At 47.0% G+C, this 18,598-nt stretch overlaps 1 protein-coding gene and 1 pseudogene across 2 annotated transcripts in view; one reads left to right on the top strand and one right to left on the bottom strand.

Moving 5' to 3' along the window:
• Positions 1-7,356: 7,356 nt before the first annotated feature.
• ABHD2 (abhydrolase domain containing 2, acylglycerol lipase) overlaps positions 7,357-18,598 on the bottom strand; it is a 113,880-nt gene continuing 102,638 nt past the window's right edge. For both annotated transcript variants that reach the window (XM_004056731.5, XM_019010970.4), the window contains 2 exons: positions 16,562-16,646; positions 7,357-14,649 (listed from right to left, as the gene is read on the bottom strand). In XM_004056731.5, the coding sequence (XP_004056779.3) occupies positions 14,453-14,649; positions 16,562-16,646 (282 nt within the window). In that variant the 3' untranslated portion in view covers positions 7,357-14,452. The remainder of the gene's footprint in view (positions 14,650-16,561; positions 16,647-18,598) is intronic.
• LOC109023487 (vesicle-associated membrane protein-associated protein A-like) lies at positions 7,909-8,716 on the top strand (annotated as a pseudogene).

Genomic DNA, 18,598 nt, shown 5'->3' with positions numbered 1-18,598 from the left:
TTATAGAGTTAAAGCTCTTTTTTTGTCTTCACTCTCAGGCATTTTACGGTGATGAACTTACACTTTCCAAATCTGCATTTTTTTTTTTTTTTTGAGACAGGGTCTCACTTGTCACCCGGGCTGGAGTGCAGTGGTGCAATCACAGTTCACTGCAACCTCAAACTCCTGGGCTCAAGCAAGCCTCCTGCCTCAGCCTACTGAGTAGCTGCGACTACAGGCGCATGCCACTGCACCCAGCTAATATTTACATATTTTTTGTAGAGGTAAGGGTCTGGCTCTGTTGCCCAGGCTGGTCTCCAACTCCTAGCTTCAAGCCATCCTTCCACCTCAGCCTCTCAAAGTGCTGGGATTATACTTGTGAGCCACCATGCGTGGCCCAAATCTGCATATTTTGACAAATACAAATGCTTTCCTTCTATGGAGTTGGCTTTCCTCAAGTGCTTGGTGATTTTCGGGTGTGTGCTCATTTCTGTAGGTGAGAATCCCTGTTAGATGCCCTGTTTGCTGAGCATGCTGTTCCCTCTTGGGGAAGTGCTGGCTTCTTCTGGGCATGGGTCTCCTAAGCATTGACAGATACTTTTTCTAAGATGCTACACTCATTTTCCCACATGGAAGCAGACGCTGGCTGGCTAGTGGCAGTAGGCGAGGCTTGTTGTTCCCACCAAGGCATCCCAGTCAATCAACCCAAGACTTGTCTGCTCTTGCCTGTAGGGTCACCCCCATTCTTTGTGGGTATCAAGCACCCTTAGTGCTGCACCTACCTTTTGGGCCAGGATATTCCAACCGTTTTCTGGACTTTGGATTCAATTCAGTCCTATCTGCTTTCACACCTTTGGGAATTTCTCTGATCCACTGAGAGTTCTCTTTCTTGCTTTTCAGTGAGGCTGTGTACATGTTCATGTATATGTCAATGTATACATATGTGTGTGTGTGGGTATACATATATATTTATATATACATATATATATGCACTTATTTCTTACATACTTTCTTTCACTCCTAGGGTTTGTAGTGTATGCTCATTACCCAAGAAACTTCCTTCTTTATAACATTCACAGTCAACAAGCCATGGTCATAAAATCCATGAAAATGAAAATGGTATTTGCATAGGACTCCTAGGCTGGAGGAGGAATCACAGCAAATTATTATGGGCAGAAGGGTAGGAGATCAACCAGTGAGGATTTTGTCCCAAATGTTGAGGCTTCATTTTTGCAAATGAAATCTCACATGGAACCTTGGTATTTAAACCTAAAAAGGGCAGGCATGTGGCTCATGCCTATAATCTCAGCACTTTGGGAGGCCGAGGCAGGAGGATTGCTTGAACGTGGGAGTTTGAGACCAACCTGGGCAACATGGTGAAACCCACCTCTACAAAAAATACACAAATTAGTTGGGCATGGTGGTGCACGCCTGTAGTCCCCACTACTCAGGAGGCTGAGGTGGGAGGATCACCTGAGCCCAGGAGGTCGAGGCTGCAGTTAGCCATGGTTGTGCCACTGCACCCCAGCCTGGACAACAGAGGGAGACCCTGTATCAACAAAACAAAACACAACACCAACCTAAAAAGAATGAAGCTGCTCTGGTAGAAGGGGCCTCACCCTGAGAGATCGCTTATGAACATCTGGAGCTAAGAAGGTATTTCAAGTACGAGAACTGTCAATGGTGCTTTGGGGTCATGTGAGAAAGGAATAGAGACTAGTGTTTGCCAAGGTGGAGGGCACTGGTGACCTGCGTGGAGGTGTTGATGGAAGGGGGTGGTGATGAGGCTGAGTTAAATAATTAAAAGGAATGGGTATTTTTGGCCAGGCGCAGTGGCTCGTGCCTGTAATCCCAGCACTTTGGGAGGCTGAGGTGGGCAGATCACTTGAGGTCAGGATTTGAGACCAGCTTGGCCAACATGGTGAAACCCCATCTCTACTAAAAATACAAAAATTAGCCAGGCGTGGTGGCAGGGACCTGTAATCCCAGCGACTTGGGAGGCTGAGGCAGGAGAATCACTTGAACCCAGGAGGCAGAGGCTACAGTGAGCCAAGATCGCGCGATTGCACTCCAGCCTGGGCAACAGAGCAAAACTCTGTCCCCAAACAAACAAACAAAAACAACAACAAAAAAATTAGCCGAGTTTGGTGGCGGGGACCTGTAATCCCAGCTACTCAGGAGGCTGAGGCAGGAGAACTGCTTGCACCCGAGAGGCGGAGGTTGCGGTGAGCCGAGATCGCACCACTGCACTCCAGCCTGGGTGACAGAGAGAGACTCCGTCTCAAAAAAGAAAGAAAGAAAAAAAGAATGGGTATCTTTTACGTTTTCATGATATACTTCTAATTGTTCCTTAAGACCTGGGTCCTAAATCTGAGGGAAACACTGGTTGATCCCTATCCACTGACTCCCATCTTCCCCTGAGCCCCGAGCTGCCAGGTGCCCTCCTGGACACAGTCCAGGTCCACTCTGAATTTGTGGCAGCTCTAAATATATAAATGAAATCAGGCACATGCTGAGCAGAAGACTCTTGGGGCAGCCCTAGCTCCTACTCAAACCCGAATGGGATGCTGGGGTCGTCCCTAAGGTCAGCAGGGCTGGGGCCTTAGCTCAGGGCCCCCGTCTGATAAGAAAACCAAGTGGCTTTCTGAGAAAGAAGCCGTAGGGTTGGGATCCCGCGAGCCGGCTCTGACTGTGTGCTCGCGCCGCCCCCTGCTGGCCGTGCCCTGACACTGCCCCTCCAGGGACAAGCTGGGCAGGAGGGTTAGCTGGGTGGGCTGGGCCAGACCTTGCCTGAGAAGGTGGTGCCGCTTTTGGGGAAACGTGTCCGAAGACTACCAATGTTAAAATCTGACGTGCTGAGCTTCACAAAATCCCAGCTGCCTATTGTGTGATTCCTACAAATGGCCCCCACATTATTGGAGAGAGACAATAAAATACTCTTTTGAAGGCCACCAGCTATGGGAAGGGGGACAACAAAACATGAATTTTATGACAACGATTTGGTGCCCATAACAACTTCCTTTTTGGGGACATCTGTTTTTTTTTTTGTTGTTGTTTCTTTTTTTTTTTTTTTTTGAGACGGAGTTTCGCTTTTGTTGCCCAGGCTGGAGTGCAATGGTGAGATCTCAGCTTACCGCAACCTGCACCTTCCCGGGTTCAAGCGATTCTCCTGCCTCAGCCTCCTGAGTAGCTGGGATTACAGGCATGCGCCACCACACCCAGATAATTTTGTATTTTTAGTAGAGACAGGGTTTCTCCGTGTTGGTCAGGCTGGTCTTGAACTCCTGACCTTAGGTGATCCTCCCACCTTGGCCTCCCAAAGTGCTGGGATTACAGGCATGAGCCACCACACCCGACACTTTCTGGGGACATCTGGGATAAGGCAGGGTTTCTGCCTCATCAAAGTAATTTGAGAGTTGAAAGGTTGCGGCAATGCATTTCTGCCATGCTAATGTGGACGTTGGGAGAATGGAGACAGCAGAGTCTGGAGGCAATTCGTCAAGCGGTGGGTGGAGGTCTCAGGAAGGAAACGGGCGCCAGCTTCAGAGAGCCTCTCAATGAGACTGGCCACTGCCTCGGGTTTACCCAGGGGAAAGTGGAGGAGGTTAGTGCTGCCTGGGGGCCTGGCAAAGCCTTACTAGAAGAGGTATACCTTTCTCTTAACTCAAGCTAGCAGGAAAAGAGGTGAAGTGGACTATTGCTGATCCCACCCCCCCCTTTTTTTTTTTTTTTTTTTTGAGACAGAGTCTCACTCTGTCACCCAGGCTGGAGTGCAGTGGTGTGATCTCGGCTCACTGCAACCTCTGCCTCCCAGCTTCAAGCGATTCTCCTGCCTCAGCCTCCCGAGTAGCTCGGATTACAGGTACATGCCACCACACTCGGCCAATTTTTGTATTTTTAGTAGAGACAGGGTTTCACTATGTTGGCCAGGCTGGTCTCGAACTCCTGACCTTAGGTGATCTTCCCACCTCGGCCTCCCAAAGTGCTGGAATTACAGGCATGAGCCACCATGCCTGGCCTCTGATCCCACTTTCGGTTAGGGGCTTGGCTCTGGAGTTGAGGAAGCTCAGAAGTGTCAAATCTGGAAGCTTGTGGGATCTCCTGGAGCCTCACTACTCAAAGGGTGGTCCAAGGAGGGCTGGACCTTGGAGCTCCCCATGGGGAGCCACATCTCAGACATGCTGCATCAGAATGTGCATTTTTAACAAGACCCCAGAGGACTGCACATTAAACAACCAATCAGGCCCGGCACAGCGGCTCACACCTGTAATCCCAGCACTTTGGGAGGCTGAGGCGGGAGGATTGCTTAAGGCCAGGAGTTCAATACCAGCCTGGGCAACACAGCAAGACCCTGTTTCTACAAAAAAAAAAAAAGGAAAAATCAGCCAAATGCAGTGTAGTTTTAGCTACTAAAGAGGCTGAGGCAGGAGGATCTCGAGTCTGGGAGTTCGAGGCTGCCTGAGCCATGATCACACTACTGCTCTCCTATTAATAATGGGCAACAGAGTGAGATCCTGTCAGATTGAGGAGAGGAGAGAGAGAGAGAGAGAGAGAGAGAGAGAGAGAGAGAGAAGGCAATCAATGCTTACAAAACCGTGGTTGTCCACCTCCCAGCAGGTAGCTCAAATGTGCACTGCTTTAAACCCTGTATGTTGACATATGGAGGTGAGGATATGGAGGAGCCCCCACTCTAGTAAGTATTCATATCTGTGGGTTTAAAGGCAAACCTTGCATGTGAGCAGAGAACAGAGAAGAAGGCTGAAGGAGCCCTGTGGGAAGACTGCAGCTGACAGGCTAGATGTCCCAGAATAAGCAAGTTCCACTGTGGGGCTGTGCCCGGAAGTCGCCTTGCCAGTAGGCAGGACATGTATACACCTTGATTTCTCAAGGTGCCCACATATGAAGGAAAAGACAAGGATCAGAGTTTGATGGTGCACACAACGTGGCTCGTCAGCACTTCTGAGCCCAGGAATGTTTTTGGAAACGATAACCAGGCCGGGCTCTGCTTTCCTCGCAGCCCATCAGTTAGATGCTTTGATGTGGAGCTGGACCATGTCAGACACTTTGCTTGTAGTTTCTACCTTGGAGATGATGTATGAATGGGAACCAAACAGATAAAGCCAAACCACTGTCCAAAGTAACATCAGCACTCTGAAAAATATCATCTGAACCTCTCAATTATCCTGAGGTAGGCATTCTTAGTATAATTATTCCCGTAGGTAAATAAAGTAAATAAATAAATGAATAAATAAATGAATAAATAAATAAATAAATAAATAACAATCTGAGGTTAAATCCTGCTTAGGATCAAAGAGCTAGAAATGGCGAGGATGGGACCCTGACCCAGCAACTCTGGCTCCAAATCTCTCTGGCTCTGTTGTTACTTGTGCTTTGTCTCCAATGTTTGTTTCACTTATTTCTGGGGATGGGAGAGGTGCAGGCAGAAGGGAGAAGAAACAATGAAATGAGAATTTCATATATTTCAGGTTAATTTCACCAACTATCATCAGATGAGGAGGAAATGACTTTAAGAGGAAACCAGTCTTCAGCAGAGATGCTGGGGTAAATGTGGTAGATAGCATGACTCAAAAGGAAGGTGTGGGTGACACAAAGCCACATGGAGAGAGGTGTTTAATTTTATCCCCTTTGGGGAGGGGTTCACCAGTTCGAGGCCAAATTGCCCGTCATGTCTTTCAACCACTCTGATATATGGTAGCACTTTCATGTAACTCCCTCTAAAGACACCCAAGAGAGAAGTGAGGAGGGGAGGCTGTCACATGAAGGGCCATCCAGTAAGGTGTTTGATCCTCACCAAGGGAAAGTACTCCCTATAGGACTAGAGCAGAGAGGCTAGTTAATGAAAGGTAAAATAAAAAGTAGCATGACTGGGGCAGTGAGTGAGGTGTCACTGAACACAAATGCTGTACGGCTGCCTCAGGAGAGGGCAGCTGTGTGTGCTACTGGTCCTGCCTGACCACATTGGCATGCAGCTGGCACTGACCTCCCTAACGCCCTAGACCTGAAATCTCTTCCATGTAGTCTTTTCATAGGTGGTATTCTTTGCAAGTTGGTTTTCTTGGGCCAAAATAGTCTGGCTATATTGTGGGGGATATGAATCGAGGGGAAGCTTGCTGACCAGAGAGGGAAGAATTTTGAAATTTGCCACTGGGCATTTTTAGGTTTTGTTAATGCACAACTTCTAAAGCTAACACTCCCCACCCTGCCTAACTTGACGAAGGTTTTGTGTGGCCAAGGATGAAAGGGAGCTGTGAGTGTCTCTTGGGGGTGGTAGAACCCTCCTGGCTGAGCCAGTGCTTGGTCCTGGGAGACCCTTAGGTTGGGTTCAGACAGATTCAAAGAAGAAAACACCACCAGCACCCAACCAACCCAATATAATCTTGACTTAGGAAATGTTCACTTAGTCTTTTTTTTTTTTTTTTTTTTTGGAGACGAAGTTTCACTCTTGTGCCCAGGCTGGAGTACAGTGGCGTGATCTCGGCTCACCACAACCACCACCTCCAGGGTTCAAGTGATTCTCCCGCCTCAGCCTCCTGAGTAGCTGGGATTACAGGTATGCGCCACCACGCTCAGCTAATTTTGTATTTTTAGTAGAGACAGGTTTTCTCCATGTTGGTCAGGCTGGTCTCGAACTCCCGACCTCAGGTGATCCACCCGCCTCGGCCTCCCAAAGTGCTGGGACTACAGGCGTGAGGCACCACACCCGGCCTCACCTGTTCTTTTCAAAGAACATCATTGGAAAAGCATACAAATCACACACGGCAAGCACCATTTACACCTTGCCTTGTATTTTGTCTTCATGATTCACTTTAAGAAGTGATTAAAACACTGAGGCTGGGCATGGTGGCTTACAACTGTAATCCCAACACTTTGGTAGGCCAAGACAGGAGGACTACTTGAACTCAAGTTTGAGACCAGCCTGGGCAACATAGCAAAAAACTAAAAACTAAAAAATTAGCCAGGTGCAGTGGCAAGTCCCTGTAGTCCCAGCTACTTGGTAGGCTGAGGCAGGAGGATTGCTTGAGCCCAAGAGGTCAAGGCTGCAGTGAGCTGTGATCATGCCACTGCACTCCAGCCTGGGCCACAGAGCAAGAACCTCTCTCTAAAAAATAAAAAAAGTAGAAAAGAGATACTTCACTTATTTTAGTTCTTGGCTTTCTTGCCTGGAGAAGATGGGGTTGTGAAGACACTTGTGGCCTGGTCACGGTTTTGGTATTTGTTTGCAAGGATGGACTAACATCAATTGTGGTGCAGAAATGGGGTTTTGTGTATTTCCATTAATCTCATACTTTGGTGAAGACACAGGAAGAATCCTTTCAGACGGAAAACTGCCACTATACAAAGGACACATAGCCACACCACATTTTTAGTCTTTATTTTTTAAGTAAATTCCATTGAATCAAATATAACAAAATTACAGTTTTTGTTTGTAATGATCTTTGTTCACCACCACGCAATCATAGTAGAATCAAAAGTAATATGAGAACAAAAAATGATCAAGGACATCGATGTTTAGTATAATTTCTTAATAAAGGTAAATATCCCCATATTTAGAAAAAATTGCATTGCTAGTTGCAAATCTTAAACACGTCAGTGCTGAAGGATCCTGTATTTCCCCCCAAAGATCCAGCAGCACGGAGGCTTTCAGAACACAAACTCAAAAATATAGTATTTTCAGGGCAGCATTTTAAGTTTCAGAAAACCCAAACGAAACAAAACAAAATCAGAATCAGGAATGTGAAAGTGATGGTGCTCTAAAAATCAATCTGGAAGCAGATCTGCCAACATAAGAATGTGGTTGAACAGAGTCTAACCAGGAAAAGGAGAGACGCAAACTCGCTCCCCCTCCCCCCTCGCCATTGCCCCCGCCCCCAGCGAGCAAGCCGCCCCCTGCTCTGCGCTGTCTCTCCAATGGCGTCCGCCTCCAGGGCCACGGCGAAGCACGAGCAGATCGTGGTCCTCGACCCGCCCATAGACCTCAAATTCAAAGGCCCCTTCACAGATGTAGTCACTACAAATCTTAAATTGCGAAATCCATCGGATAGAAAAGTGTGTTTCAAAGTGAAGACTACCGTGCCTCACCGGTACTGTGTGAGGCCCAACAGTGGAATTATTGACCCAGGGTCAACTGTGACTGTTTCAGTAATGCTACAGCCCTTTGACTATGATCCGAATGAAAAGAGTAAACACAAGTTTATGGTACAATTTTTGCTCCACTAAACACTTCAGATATGGAAGCTGTGTGGAATGAGGCAAAGCCTCAAGAATTAATGGATTCCAAATGGAGATCCCCAATGAAAATGATAAATTGAATGACATGGAACCCAGCAAAGCTGTCCCACTGAATACATCTAAGCAGGACGGGCCCACGCCACAACCACACAGTGTTTCACTTCATGACGCTGAAACAAGGAAACTAACAGAAGAGTGTAAAAGACTTCAGGGAGAAATGATGAAGCTATCAGAAGAAAATCAACACCTGAGAGATGAAGGTTTAAGGCTCAGAAAGGCAGCACATTCGGATAAACCTGGATCAACCTCAACTGCATCCTTCAGAGATGTCACCAGTCTTCTTCCTTCACTTCTTGTTGTAATTGCAGCCATTTTCACTGGATTCCTTTTCTTTTTTTGGAGACGGAGTCTCACTCTTGTTGCCCAGGCTGGAGTGCAGTGGCATGATCTCGGCTCACTGCAACCTCCGTCTCCTGGGTTTAAGTGATTCTCCCACCTCAGCCTCCCGAGTAGCTGGGATTACAGGCACCCGCCACCACACCCAGCTAATTTTTGCATTTTTAGTAGAGAAGGGGTTTCACCATGTTGGCCAGGCTGGTCTTGAACTCCTAACCTCAGGTGATCTACCCGCCTCGGCCTCCAAAGTGCTGGGATTACAGGAGTGAGCCACTATGCCCGGCCTTCATTGGATTCTTTCTAGGGAAATTCATCGCGTAGAGCAAAGCATGCAGAGTGCTATTTCTTTTTTTTTTTTCTCTTGACCAGAAGATTTGTTTACCTACCATTTCATTGGTAGTATGGCCTGCGGTGACCATTTTTTTGTGTGTGTACAGCGTCATACAGGCTTTGCCTTTAATGATCTCTTATGGTTAGAAAACACAATAAAAACAAACTGTTTGGCTACTGGACAAATTGTATATTACCAGATCATCACCAGCAGCTTTCAGTTGCACTTCAGTCCTTTATCACATTCATAAAGAATTGTTCTGGAAAGTGAGGAGCCCCTCTTCCCAGGAGCCGCCCCATCTGGGAAGTGAGGAGCGCTTGCCTGGCCGCCCAACTGTCTGGGAAGTGAGGGGTGCGTCTGCCTGGCTGCCCACCCTCTGGGAAGCGAGGAGCGTCTCTGTCCGGCCACTGTACCTTCTGGGAAGTGAGGAGCACCTCTGCCTGGTCACCCACCATCTGGGAAGTGAGGTGTGCCTGTGCCTGGCTGCCGCACTGTCTGGGAAGTGAGGTGCGTTTCTGCTGCCCGCCGCCCCATCTGGGAAGTGAGGAGTGCCTCTGCCCGGCTGCTACCCTGTCTGGGAAGTGAGGAGTGCCTCTGCCCGGCCACTGCCCTGTCTGGGAAGTGAGGAGCGCCTCTGCCCGGCTGCTGTGCAATCCTCCAAGTATGAAGTGACAGCCTTGTGTGTGATCTTTCTGCCCTCCCCAAGTTTGCATTTTCGACATTAAAATTTACTTTTTAATTAAAAGTTTTAAATTGGAGAATTAAAAAAAAGTAATTTCAGCTTATTATTACTAGAGATGCATGAAAGCTCTACCCACATACATGCTAGGAAAAACAGTTCAGAAAACACGGGGCACTGACTCTTCCAAAAGGAGCAGCTGTCTACTCTGCGGCCTGCTTCCAAGGGCCACTGTGGGAGGAAGCCTGGGCTGCAGCGCTCCGAGGCAGCAGCAGCAGAGACGGGAAGGAAGGAAGCAGGCCTTGCCTTGTGTGGCATTCCAGTTCCCTCTCCCAGCAGGGGCCAGATTCCCGTTCCTTAGCTTCAACTACAATTTGGCAAAAGCAATTCTAGTGTAATCGGGGGCAGTGAGGGGTGGAGGGCGGTGAGAGGTTTACTTCCCTCTGCTTAGATAACAGAGGTAGAAGAAACCCTTTCTGTCAGTTGCTTGGCCTCTAAATGCCACAGGCAGGCTACTTTTCATGGCTGTTCGAAGCATCCAAGCAATCCAAAGTGGCTTTGAACAACAGAGTAAGGCCAAGAAGGGCAAAAAGGGACCAGAGCTGAGGTGTTTGGGCCAGTTCTGGATCACTCATACTGTTGAGGGAGGGGTGGGGGCATAAGATAACAAGGAGCCTACAGGCCACTTGAGGAAATTCTCTGGTTTTGCTGCAGCTTCGCTTCAAACTTCCACAGCAGAAGAGTTGGAGTTCTAATGCTGCAATATCGTTGTAATACCAGGGATTCTCTAGAGGCAAGTTAAGGCTTTCTGGGCAAAGAAAACAATTCCAGATGATACTGTGATAGAATGCTACAGTGAAATGCTTCTTAATGACTCTCCTGTCCTGCCTAAAGGACAAAGACCTATGAGTGACTTCAACTTGACGTGATGTTTCAGTGATCTTTACTTCAGCTCTAAGTCAGAATCAACGCCACAGGAAAAGAAAAGCTTCTTACATCTCAGACATCTGCTTGCTGAGCAAACACAAACAAGAACACATGTATTGTTTCCCAGGAGCTGGCAAAATAGATCTCAAGTCACACAGTTACAAAGAGAGCTCTCATTCAGATGCCGGGCATATAAGCTCAGCTACCCAGAAAGTTCAGCTTTAATGAAGACTGTAGTTTTAGAATGAAAGCCTGAGCAGGAAGGATTTCTGCCCTGGGAATTCTCAATGCTCTGCCTGAGTCGCACTGGAGGATGGAGATAGGCTCCTCATTCCAGCGGCCAGCACCTGCCACAGTCACAAGACCACCCTCGGAACAGCAAGGATCTTACGATGACAATGGGGACTCTGAAGAGAAGCCAGTCAAAGACACAGGGCTTTGGACAAGATCAAGGGTCTTCACCAGGAAAGCTTAACGCAGAAGCCCCCTCCCTCCAAGTCTCCTCAGCGTGAGCCTTGAGCCTCGACATAGCTGTTTCCACCTGCAAGGGCTGGAGAAGCCAAGTTCACGCAGATGTTCAGCAATGTTCCAGCAAATGACGTGTAAATAGAGGAAGTGGCCTTAGAGACGGTCTAAGAGGAGGGAACAGGCTCAGAGAGGTGAGGTGATTTGCCCACGATCCAGTGTGAATTAGAGACCATTAGGACAAGAACTCAGGTATATTTCCACTCTTACGGTGACTCATAAGGTTCCCAGTAAGTGTAAAATGCTGCAGAGAGGTTAAAAGAATATTGTAACAAACAGCTTTCTGCTTTCATTCTGCTCTGGAATCATTTGTGTAAACTCACAGCAGGAAAAGATAACAGTTTTCTTCAAGTCTGTTAAACTCACTTCTAACATAAAAACATTAAAGAAACTTGACACCATTTTTTGAGTCAGTTAATCCTAATTTGACTGGAATCCGTTACTTGTAAGTGTCTTCAAATTGCTTATGAGACACGGAGTGCTACAGGAGAGATGTGGGTGCTTCTCCCCATTGGTTTTTAACATATTATTCCTGCAATGGAATTGTCCAGATTGATGCAATTTATAGCCTCAATTTGATTCTGAAATATATTCAAATACTCTTTAAAAATTCAGCCTTGTTTTAGCCCAAATAGAACCTTACTAGCAAGAGGGGGATTCATATAGTCATCAGAAATGAATGACTTTGGGAAGAAAGGCAAGGACACCTGGAGGAAGGAAAAAAGATGACCTATCTATAAACTGCCACTCCCTCATTTATCAGGCAAGTTTGCAGCTCTGTAAATTCAATGCCTCTGTGCTCTCATTCAGGGACAAACAAGAATTTTCCTGTAAGACAGCCACAGTCACATTCTCATTTCCATGCCTAAGAGCCTGAAGCTTGAACAAAGGGCTTCAGTTAGTTTCATATGAGCCAAAATGGAATGTGAGTGCCATTCAGAGCCACACACTAAAAAGATTTCAGCTGGGACACTGGCTCCCACAGTCCTGGGGGAACAAATTCCGGTTGTGTGGCAACAAAGGCTATGCTGCCAGCCCTGCCTGTCCTCCACAGGGGCCACCAGGACTGCCGTGCAGACCAGGCTCCAGCCTCCCCCACACCGGTTTGTGTGACAACAGGGCTGTCTTTTCTCTTCCTGAATTTCTGAATGGAGCTGGTACATGGGCCAGCCACTATTTTGTCAGAACAGGTTAAGGGGTGTCGCCTCAGGCATATGAAAGGAGCCTCTCGCTCTTCTGGGGTGGTGATTCAATCCTAGGAAGTTATTGCTTGGTTTACCTATTCTCATAAAAAGTCTTGAGAAATGAAGGTAGTAGTAGCAGAAATATGACTATGAATCTTCTAGATCACAGCTGTAGTTGGGGGAAGGGAAAAGTAACAGAGGAGAGGGACTAACTTCCAAATTGAGCGGGTAAAGTGCCAGTCTGTGCTAAAAGAACGTGAAAAGGAAACTTATTAGAGAAATAATACACTGGGGGGAAAGTCATAATGATAGACGCTGGTGAGTGCCAGAAATTATACCAAAGCGAAGTTGAGACCACAGAAATCTCAGTCTTCTGAGATAAGGGCTGCTTTTGATGTTATTCGGATGATTTGGTGATTGTCAGAAAACAACTTCTTCAGGTTACAGACCTGGACCCATGCCCACGGGTCCCGTCAGTCACTTGGACCTGTGCCCAAACCACACCCACCTGTGGCCCTGAGGGTTGGCATTCTGGTGCCCAGGTGGCTCCTTTGATCCCTGAAACATCCATGCAGACCCACTACTTATATTCCAGTCTGTCCTGGAGTCAAAGGAGATGAAGGAGGAAAAATATCTTTTTAAAGTATCCAGGCAATTTTACTCATAGTTCTGTTTAGTTCCAGATAGCAACTGCTGATTGTTCAAAGTGCAGGGTTTTTAGATATTCAAGTACCACAGGATCGGAGAAAAGGAGTACTTGAAACCTAGAGTTGTGTTTTCACTTGAGAAGACACACTTTGGAAACACCTATCCAACAGACTACAAATATAGGCTATTAAATTAAAAATCTGGTTTCAAAATAATACCCACTTAGGTTGGAAATATCTTTCTCCAAACTCAGATCCAACTTTTGAACTGTTTGGTATCAAAGGCAAAGTTAGAGGGACTTGGGTTTAAAAACTAAAATTACAAGTGCGTGCTTAAAAAAAAAACAACTCAAAACATCTTTTTATCAAATAAGGGACACACCCACACAAAAGGCAAACGATGATATCTACATGCTTAGACTGGGAGAGCAGCTCCCAGGGTCCCCTGGAGGGATGTTCTCTCAAACCTCAGTAAACTGAGTTTGTCATTGAACTTTGAACCTGGTAGTGAGCTCAGCAATCTACCTGGTCCAAGTCCCCCATTTTAGAGGTGAAGAAATTGAAGTCCACAGCGACTTTGTCCAGGGTGAAAAGCAGAGCCAGGGCACAGCCCAGATGCTCAGCCCACCCAGAGCCCTTCTGAGACATCACACTGTGGTCACACGATGGCAGCTCCATAGCCGGCCTTGCTGCTCTGGAGACCGTGGGAGCTAGAGGACACCCCTGATTATGAATTTCAATAAAACGAGCTACAAAGATGTTTCCAATTTAAGGGCGCTGTTCAACAGCATTTCCAAAATTTGCTTGGTGATGAGAATCATCTGGGGCACTTGTCAAAAATTAAAATCCCCAGGCTCCTTCCCAGACCCAGTGAATCAGCCTCTCCGAGGGGAGGGACCTGGGAGGCTGAATTTTTAACAAGTGCCCCACGTAACTCTCAGCAGCAGCAAAGTGTAGGGAAATGGTCTTAGGAGACAGGGTGAAAACTTGGCTTGTGACTCAAAGGAATTTCCTTTGCCGTTTAAGAAGCCACACTCTGGCCTGGGAAGCCCGGGTTCTCAGGCTCCCAAGCTGAGCTGTGTCTTCAGCATTGGCCTGGAAGGGTGAGCTCTTTTTAAGGTCTATGTAAGGACACATACAACCACCACAAAATGACATACATCCTTCACTGTTCTCAGGGAAAAGCCTTTTGGTGGCAAAGCAAAATCGCTATTCAGACACATTTTTAATAGGGAAACTAGATGTACTTGGCTTAAAAGCAACCAGATGCTGAAACTGGACAGAGGGCAAGAACTCTGTCACTTGTCACCATGACTAACAATGCAATGGAGAAAACCAGTAACTAAGCACAAAAATAGCCTGGAGCTCCCAGGAAGAGCTGCCTACTCCGAGACAGGTGTGCATGGTGGGTGCCCCCTGCTGATGGTGTGAGGTCAGATCCAGGTCACTGAGGGAGATGCGAGACCTGAAACAGGGGGTGAGGGGACGCAGCTTCCAGAGGAGGGCTGCTGGAGCGTGCCAGAGTCCGGAGGCCTCACTCCAGGTCGGCCTCCACCTGCTCCGTGTCAGAGCACTGCGACTTGTTACGCTCCCATTGGCAAATGGCGTTGGCGTACTCCACCACCAGCTTATCCATCCATGTCAGGGGCTCGGGGAACAGCACAGAGCCCTCAAAGAAGCCCAAGTGGCCCCCATGCAGAGGCAGCACAAACATGACGTTCTCTCGTTTCTCTGCAGGGGAAACGCAGCTGAGTGAGTTACTGTTCTCTAGTTTGCTCCAGGACAGGAGGTGCAGAGGTGAGCTGGCTAGGGTAGCCTGGCTGTCCCCGCAGGGTCACCTAAGTGGGCATCCAACCTCTACTCACTCTGCCTTGTTCACCAAAGAGGGGGCAGGCAAGACAGTGGCATCTAGCAGGTTTTAGAATACAGCTTGGCTTTGGAGCTGAATGGGCACCAGCTGAAGAAAGCCTTAGAACTCTAAAGGGTTCTCAAACTTGGCTGCATATTAGAATCAGTTGTGGAGTTCTTAAAGCTCCTTAACCCCAGGCTGGCCCAGATGGATTAAATCAGAATCTCTGGGGGTGGGAGGTGGGAGAGGAGTGAGGGAAGGGAATTCCCAAGTGTTGGTATTGCTTAAGCTCCCCAGGTGATTCAATGTGTTTCCTAACTTTGTGCATCAAAATCACTTAGGATATCTTATTAAAATGCGGATTTTGATTTAATAAGCCTGAAGTGGGAGCTGAGATTCTGCATTTTTAAAAAGTTCCCAGGTGATGCCCATGGTAGTGGTGGGGGCCAGGCTCTGAGTAGCGATTCATGGCATTTACAGTATTTTTACTAGAGAACGAGGAGAATTCAATGGAGTCAATGAGTTTTCACTACAGACATTTATCTTCAAGATCCTTAAAGCTGCACGTTGTGTTAAAAGATGCCCAAGCTCTCAACGCCACGTGCTAAGTGGCCATCCTGAGAAATAATAACCTAGAGCTTGACTTTATTTTTTATTTTTTTGGGACAGAGTCTCAGCTCACTGCAACCTCCACTCCCGGGTTCAAGCAATTCTCATGCCTCAGCCTCTCCAGTAGCATGTACCACCATGCCCGGCTAATTTTTGTATTTTTAGTAGAGATGGGGTTTCACCATGTTGGCCAGACTGATCTCAAACTCCTGACCTCAAGTGATCCACCTACCTCAGCCTCCCAAAGTGCTGGGATTTATAGGCATGAGCCACCACACTTGGCCCAGTTGCTTCTATTTGTATGTTTCAAGCAGATGGAGAGGCTGTCACAAGAGGTAGCAGAACCGGATTTTTTGTTTTGCTTTTCAAGTCAAATTTTATTTTATTTTTTACTATTTATTTATTTTTAGAGACAGAATCTTGCTCTGTTGCCCAGGCTGGAGTGCAGTGGCACAATCATAGCTTGCTGCAGCCTCGAACTCCTGGACTCAAGTGATCTTCCTGCCTCAGCCTCCTGAGTAGCTAGGACTACAGGTATGTGCCACCATGCCCAGCTAATTTTTTTTTTTTTTTTTTTTTTTTTTGAGACGGAGTCTCACTCTGTCACCCAGGCTAGAGTGCAGTGGTGTGATCTCGGCTCACTGCAAGCTCCGCCTCCCGGGTTCACACCATTCTCCTGCCTCAGCCTCCCCATGCCCAACTAATTTTTAAGTTTGTTGTGGAGATAGGGTCTTATTATATTGCCCAGGCTCGTGTTGAATTCCTGGCCTCAAGTGATCCGCCCATTGCAGCCTCACAAAGTGCTAGGATTACAGGTGTGAGCCAACACACCTAGTCTCGAATTTTAAATCTAAATATCTCTTTATGTCAAACTTTCAAACTTAGGGGAACCCTAACCCTGAGATAATCTCATGGAACCTCAGGTGACTCCCCAAAGCCCTACTGGCTATGGATATACATGGTGGTCCTGTCTCATGCCCTGGGAGGAACACGAGGGGGGCCTGATGCCCAAGCCCCATCACAGCCCGAGGACTATCAGGCTACACAGAATAAGAACACTGACTGCTATGAGATGTCTTTCCCTAAAGAGGGTGGTCTCCAGGAGATGACAGCATGGTGAAGGTGACAGAATTTACTGTGGCAATTTGCTGAGCTGTTGAGAGGGCAGCAGGAAGAAACACTTACCTGAAAGAGATTTTGGAATGGTTAGAAGACTTTCATGCACCAACGGATCGTCAGCTGCATTAACCAGCATGAGAGGAACATAAATCTGCAACAAGAACAGAAAGCAGAATTAAACTACTGATTCCCATTTTCAGACCCCATCGATTCAAGGCTCAAACTCACTGCTGGACATGTTTTTGAAGCAAAGGGAAGAGGGTCACAGCTCAGCTTGCTGAACAGGTACAGGAAGGATGCCTTGTATTCTCTGGCAGTGTGATGAGTTACATCTGCCATTGTGATTACTGCCCTGAAAGCAGGAGTGTGTAGAAGCAAAGCTTCCTGATAATCATCAAGTGTTTCAGATTAGCCACGCCTTTTAGGAAATGACTTTGCAATGAATTATGTACATATTCATTCAGTTTATATCATGGGAGGGGAAAATGAAGTGCACTCCATACCAGACAAATGAGATTCTACAGGAATCTAGGCCAAGGCTGGGCACAGTGGTTCGTGCCTGTAATCCCAGAACTTTGGGAGGCTGAGGTGGGAGGACTGCTTGAGCCCACAAGTTTGAGACCAGTTTGGGAAACATAGTGAGACCCACAGCCCAGTCTCTATTTGTTAAAACAAACACAAAAACAAAAATAGAACAAATCAAAATAATCTAGGTCAGGTTTATGGCTTATGCCTATAGTTCTAGCTACTCAGGAAGCTGAGGCAGGAGGATCACTTGAGGCCAGGATTTCAGAGCTGTGGTGAACTATGATCACGCCACCGCACTCTAGCCTGGGAAACAGAGCAAGACCCTGTCTCTTTAAAAAAAAAAAGAAAAGAAAAAGAATCTGAAGGTTGAAAACAGGAACAGGCTGGTGGATATTGGAAAACCGTTGGCAGGGTTGCATTCAACATCCACTTTACTAAAACAGCCAATAGCCTTCTTTTTCATTTTAGTGGAGATGGTACTGATAGGGAGACTCAGATGTCATTGAACAGCCATAATGAGGCAGTGAATGATTGTGGTATCCTGTAGGTCTCTGATGTTGGCTCTAGACAGCTCAACATTCCTACAATGGCTTAAATGACGACATCAAAAAGCCTGATGATGCTAAACTAGGAGGGATGGCTGATAAGACAGCACAACTACAGTTTCCAGTGATCTGCTTTAGCCAGGGGAATGATGGGCCAAACCTACAGGTGGACATTGAGAAGGATAAATGGGAAGTCCTGTGTTTGGATAAATAGGGCAATAAATTGTGCAAAGACAGAATGAGAGGGACTGGCTTGTTGGTCATTCAGGTAAAACAAACATATGGAGATTTTGGTTGGCCACAAACTTAATCACACAAAGTTTATTGTAGCTGCTAAAAGTTGCATTAATACAAACAAGTCTACCTTATCAACAGACATGCTCAGCTGGGCACGGTGGCTCACGCCTGTAATCCCAGCATTTTGGGAGGCTGAGGCAGGCAGATCACGAGGTGAGGAGTTGGAGACCAGCCTGACCAACATGGTGAAACCCCATCTCTACTAAAAATACAAAAATTAGCCAGGCGTGGTGGCACACGCCTGTAATCCCAGCTACTCAGGAGGCTGAGGCAGGAGAATCGCTTGAACCTGGGAGGTGGAGCTTGCAGTGAGCAGAGATTGCGCCACTGCACTCCAGCCTGGGCGACAGAGCGAGACTCCATCTCAAAAAAAAAAAAAAAAGAAAAAAATAGACATGCTCATCATTACTTTGATAGAGAAACACATCAGTTTTACTCTGTGCTTACCAGATCATGGCAGGAATTTTGAGCTCAGTCTTAGGCACTATGGTAACAAAATACAGAATGGCCAAAAGAGGGTCCCGGATGGTAAGAAATCTAGACAGATCTCATTGATCTGGCAGAAACCAGACAGGATTATACTGTCAAAGGAAGACTAAGAAAAAAGTGGGTGTTGGAGCAATTTTAAAGGCCCTCACACAGACATGGGAGCACACCAGTCTAAGGGGCAGCTCTGGGATTAATGTATGGCAGTTACAGAGGGAGAGAGTCGGTTCAATAAACAAATCCAAGC

The sequence above is a fragment of the Gorilla gorilla genome, chromosome 16 (genome assembly GCF_029281585.2).
Source record: "Gorilla gorilla gorilla isolate KB3781 chromosome 16, NHGRI_mGorGor1-v2.1_pri, whole genome shotgun sequence".
NCBI lineage: Eukaryota > Metazoa > Chordata > Mammalia > Primates > Hominidae > Gorilla > Gorilla gorilla.
This window is presented reverse-complemented; position numbering and strand designations above follow the sequence as displayed.